Raw genomic sequence first — 6,000 nt, 5'->3', positions numbered from 1 at the left:
AGAAGGGCAAAAGAACATTTTAAAGTTGGAAGAGATCTCAGAGACCATGTAGCTCAAACCCCTCATTTGAGGGGGAAGAAGTGTAGGCCCAGAAAGGTTTGGTAACTCATTCAACATCACACAGCAATAAGTGGCAGATGCCCCAGCCATTCCAGAATGGTTAGCCAGAGAATAAGTTCTATACAGGAAAAGTCCTTGCAGGGTGCCCAAGAAGAAAGCAGGGAAATCACTGGTGAGCCAAGGATGAGAGGAAGATACTTTTGTTTGAGGAACCGATTTTCAAATTCACGAAAAAGCAAAACATGAAACTGGCAAGTCACTTTGTAATTGAGTTTAATTGCCTTTGGTATTCTGAGAAGAGAAAAATGAAAATATGTTTATGATTCCTATCCTTCCAAATTTTTCCACATAGGGTTTTGGTTCACCAGGTGGGACAAAATTATCCCTTGTGGCCCCCTTATCTGCTTATTCTAAGCTCAGACTCTGGTGGGTAGGGAGCGGGAAGAGAACATCACTGGAACTCCTTCCTTGTGCCCCGAGAGGTGAATACAGAAGTGACCATGGGGCAAAGAATTAGGGATGGCCACTTTGTCACCTTGGGAATTCCTAATGAGGCCAGAAGATGCATTCGCTTTGTCTTCTTTATAGCAGTTTCAGCTCACGCCTGATTGTTGATCTACTCTAGAACTATACAACAAGGCCTGTTTTCATATCCATTCCATTACTTACATATGGAATTTACCATATGTCTAAGGAGGAAGGAGAACTTTTTTTGGAAAACCAAATGTTTTCCCCATATTTTACTAAAATCACTCTTAAACAAGTGTACTTAAATTACACTAAGAGTACTCAATTTCTTGACTTTCAAGTAGAAAAAGTTGGTAAGATTTCAGAATTTGATGGAATTATTTAGTGTACTAAAATGAACTCTTATAAAGACTTGAATTTTCATCTTTACAATATAATATTGAATGCATACTGAAAAAAATTATCTAACAGAATATATATCTGATATTTGGTGAACTGACAATCTATGATTGAAGGTAATTATACAGAACTGAACTGAAAAACAGAATTGAATTACACATTTTCTTAGAATCTCTTCCCACTTAAATCCATCACAAATTAAACAGAGGTTTGAAAAGAAGAAAATATTAAAATATTTTAAATTCCAATATAGACTTAAGTAAATATAGTTTAAAAAACTGTCCAATTACTAATAAAGGTAGTATTAAAATGTCAATGACTAATGTTCTCTCTCAAACCAATGGGAGTTGTTTGTAAAATAAAAGGGCAAAGAAACATGTTTCAGGGTGTAACATAAAATTACTCAAGTCCAGAAAATATGTATCATAAAATAACATTTATCTTCCAGTATTTCATGTTCCTGGTTAAAATTCATGGTCTCTCTCCAAAACAAATAGGGCTGGCTGACTTAACCTAATATAAATATCAGTGCAAAAGCTTTCTACTATCCATGAAAGGAGGAGATGCCACCAATATATCTCATATCTATTATGTTATATGCTTATCTGCACCAAGCCTTTATTGGTGAAGACTATTTTGACAATTTTTTGCCTTCCCATAAATGTCTCCAGAGAAGGTTGAATTGATTTGTGATGGGACTGTCCAATCAGCTAACAACAGAGGGGTTAGGAGGTGGGATTAAATAGAAAACAAGGTGTCTTACTCTTTAATAAGTTGGTTGAGCTGTAATAATAATTTAGTTCTTCAAGGCAATAAAGAGAAACTCAGAGCTATAGAAGAGCATTTGAATAAGACCATCACCAATGGTTGAAAGGTGAATGACTATATTAAGTTTATTCCAGAGGCTAAAGAGGCTAAGATTTGCCTGATGGATTTGCTCCTTGAGGAAAATCCTCTCCCACCAAAATAAGAAAGCTTTCTCTTAAGAACAGGTTTCAAGGAAATATGGAGCTTTTTTTTTTGTCATGCTACCAATACTTGACTGAGCTACATGCACAAAATTTCCAAACCTAAGTTCTCAAAAGTGGTGAATATAAAAAAAATACTGCAGATTTGATGATTCCACATGAAGACAAAGACAGGAAAAGTATTTCCTTTGTGAATTCACATCCCAGGGGGAAAAAAACAAAAACAACGGACTCAACCAAGGGGAGTTAATGAAACACATAGGGTACTTAAAATGGCTGCCAGGCTGGTCACTGAATGGGGACTTGATAATTCAGAAAGACACAGGACCTGTATATCTCTTTTCAGTTTAAAATTCTGCGGCTGTTGCTGCTGGTACAGTCTTGCTGTTCTATTATCCTTGTCTATTTCATGGTTCCTTCCATTATCAAAAGAGTTTGGGGGTAGGGAGGAGGGAGAAAAACAAGGTGTTTAGGATCCACTCCAAGTCAGAAGGAAGCAAATACATAATTTGCTGCAGAGGCCATCTGTAACTTTGCAGCACAGAGCTCCATGTTTCACATTCATTCTCAAGGAGGCCCATCCTCCTCACTCCAATATTCTAAATTAATACAATTACAATAGGCATTGCCCCCCACCATATGACCTTCTCGTTAGAATTTAAAGCACATTAGGTCTCTGTCCTGCAAACAGTGGAGCATATTTTGGTCAGGTACAAAATGGAATAATTTCAAAGTTAATTTATCTATAGGTTGAAGAGCTTCGAGCGGAGCAGTCACTTCTCACCCTGACATCCTGACTTGGAGGCCCAGGTTTCCAAGAGTCCCCCTCTCCAGCCTAATTTCTGCATTGGTCCATGTAAACAAAACACAGGTGAGTACAGTCTCTCCTCTTGAGCTTCTTTTACCGTAAATCAGGATTTCCTGAAAGTGTGGTGTTGGCTAAATGTAACACAGGCAGAGGGTGGGCTTCTGTATTAAACACCCAGTGGTCTAAAGGTAAAAGGTCGTCATTGGAGAAGAGCAGATACAAATACCTGAAAACAAAAGATTAAAAAAAAAAAAGAAAAAAATGCAGTGTTTAAGTCACATCAATTAGAATGAAATCGAAAGGGTAAGTGACACACAGCCAGACATTAATGACAGAGGAAACAACATCTTATCTTGAGCAATATTTACGTAAAACCTAGAAAGGAATTTGGCTGATCAGAAGCAATCTGTGGTATAACAATATATTCTAGTAATAACACTACTTATACTCATAGATGAAAACTTTAAATTTTATTTGCTATTCACATATCTGAAACATACACATTAAAAATCACATAAAATTAAAAATTCTAAAATGATAATTATAAAGTGATTTTAGTTTTTTTAAAATGTATATAACTGCAAATAATGTATTTTGGTGATATATAGCAATATTAAAGATGACTTTATAATAATTTCCCCAAAGGAACAAAAATTTACAAAAACAGATAAAACATACATTATTTGAAGGCAAAATAGATTTGATTGTGAACAAAATGCATTGCATAGCTGCTATTACAAAAGTAGGCTTCTAATGTCAAAATCTATAGGGTTTTTGTTGGTGGTGTTTTGTTGTTTTTTTTTTTACTCAAATTGTGACAAGGAAGTAAGAATAAGAGATTCTGGCCATCTTGATGGTGATGAGATGGGATCACTATGTGGGATAAATATATCAAGTTACACTGTGTTACTTAAAATGACAAAATTGACAGAAGTATAAACTTTGATTTAAGTGTGGCAAATTCTAAATTGTACCTTGTTGGATGGTCAGCATGATGTTCTGGAGTCAGGTAGTCTGGGTTCTAGTCCTGCTTCTAATTACCAAGGAGCCAGGGACAAATTATTCAACCTCTGAATTTCAGTTTGTTTGTTTTTTTTTTTTTAATCTCAAAATTGGGAGTAAAAGTATTTCACAGAGTAGCTAGGCATTGCAGAAAGAAGTACATGTCAAGCTAACACCTGAATTTTTTCTTTAAATTTGAAAATTATTTTGAGAGAAGCATCATAAATGTAGAGCTAGAAGAGTCCTTCAAGGAAGGGTCAGTCCAATCCCCTTGTTTTATATATGAGAACACTGTGATCCAGGGAAGTTATCTGTGACTGGTCCCAATGGGCTCTGAACTGAGTTCTTACAACTCCAGTCAGGATTCTTCCTATTGCACTGTGCTGTTCTTTGCTTTAAAAAGTCAGTAATCTGAATGCACAACTAATTGGTGAATGATTCAAACATGAGTAAAATGTTACTTAATATTGGTTAAATTATATATATGAATATATGTGTGTATACACACACACACACACACACACACACACACATATATAAAAATTTACATTTCCAAGTGATATTATTTGATGCCTGCTTTGTCCACCACATTCTTGGTGGTTCTTCCTGAAGAAAACATTCATCATACATAGAAGTTACACACAGAAATATATAAACATCTGGCTTCTTTTGTGTTTTTTTTTAACCTTTACCTTTCATCTTAGAATCAATACTAAGTATAGGTTCCAAAGTAGAAACGTGGTCATTAATTGACATTTTTCATGAACCTTCTTTTTGCCCATCTTTGAATGATTTGGAAGCTTCTTTGATAAGAATTATGGCATCTGGTACAGAGGGCTGGATTTGGAGTCACAGAGAACAGGGTTCAAATTCTGGCTCTAATATTAGATAGCTGTGTGACCGTGGACATATCATTAAACTTGGTGTCTCAGGCAATTCTCTAAGAGTGCAGGGAAGGTGCTAATGTTTACTAAAAGTTCCTCACTGAGAGCTCCTTTTACACTGATGAAATCATGAACTGGATCAAATGCTTATGAAGGATATATTTCTTTAAAGAAGATTAGGTGCAGATAAGATATCCATCACATATTAAAAAGACACATGAGGGACAGCTAGGAGACTCAATGAATTGAGAACCAGGAGGTCCTGGGTTCAAATATGACCTCAGACACTTCCTAACTAGGCTACCCTGGGCAAGTCACTTAATTCCTATTGCCTAGTCCTTACTGCTCTTCTGCCTTGGAACCAATACACAGTATTGATTCTAAGATGAATGATAAAGGTTTTAAAAAAAAAAAAGATACATGGGAAGAAGAAAGAACCAAGATAGTGAAGTAGAAGCAGTAAGTACAACTAACTACTACTTCTAATTACTCCAGACAAATGGAGAAAATGTACCAGATCAAATCTTGATGGGAAAATCTAAGAAAAAGTCAAAAGGAGTCATTTTTTAAACCCATGTCATCATCCAGAGATAGACAAGGTCTGGGGCAGGTAAGGATGGAGTGAGGCAAGAAGTAAGCTGCAGAGCCAGCACACCGAGACTGAAGCTTCCACCAGGTACAGGAATAGGTACTGGCAACTGTGTTGCTTACTGCCCAGTTCCAGGTCACAGATGGAGCAGTGCTCTCAGATGTGGACCAACAGGACTAAGTTCAGAAGCAAGTGGCAGCACCATGGCTCAAATTCCAGGAGCAGAGTGACATCTTTGTTCCAGGAACAGAAGCCTACACTTCTATCACTCTCAATCAATGCAGCTTTGTACTGACTGATATTGGTCTAGCAGTTCAGATCCAAATCTTGCAGGAGGGAAGGAGAGAGGGGGAGAGAGAGAAAAAAAAAAAGAGAGAGAGAGAGAGGAAGAGAGAGACAGAGAGTGGGTGGGGGGAGGGGGCAGGGTGGAGAAGAGTCCACAATCAGATCATTATGGGGCAACTGAATGTTTGTAGGCCTCCAGCCTGAATTATGTCTGAGATCTTATAATAATATCACACTCAATGTGCCCAAATAAATAGAACCAACTCAGACCATCCTTAGGAAAGCATGCAGAGCCAAGTCTAACTAACATCAATTCTGAAGTCAGGAAGCAGACTGGAAAAAGAACTCAACTATAACTATTATGGTGTCAGGGACACTCAAAAACACAAAATAATGTCTAAAAATACCTACCAAAGGAAAACATAGAATGGGTACTAACTCAACTAGAATTCCTAGAAAAGACTAAGCAAGAATCTAAAATGTTCTTATAAATGGAAACAAGAGCACTAGAGTAAATAACTGAAAAAGAAACAAGAG

The 6,000-nt window shown here is 36.7% G+C and overlaps 1 protein-coding gene across 3 annotated transcripts in view; it reads right to left on the bottom strand.

The window, feature by feature from the left end:
- Nucleotides 1–316: 316 nt before the first annotated feature.
- Nucleotides 317–6,000, bottom strand: part of MAN1A2 (mannosidase alpha class 1A member 2) — a 267,616-nt gene continuing 261,932 nt past the window's right edge. For all 3 annotated transcript variants that reach the window (XM_001362742.5, XM_007485274.3, XM_056819264.1), the window contains one exon: nt 317–2,929. In XM_001362742.5, the coding sequence (XP_001362779.1) occupies nt 2,797–2,929 (133 nt within the window). In that variant the 3' untranslated portion in view covers nt 317–2,796. The remainder of the gene's footprint in view (nt 2,930–6,000) is intronic.

The sequence above is a fragment of the Monodelphis domestica genome, chromosome 2 (genome assembly GCF_027887165.1).
Source record: "Monodelphis domestica isolate mMonDom1 chromosome 2, mMonDom1.pri, whole genome shotgun sequence".
Lineage (NCBI taxonomy): Eukaryota > Metazoa > Chordata > Mammalia > Didelphimorphia > Didelphidae > Monodelphis > Monodelphis domestica.
Note: the sequence above shows the minus strand (reverse complement) of the source record. Positions and strands in the feature narration are given on the sequence as shown.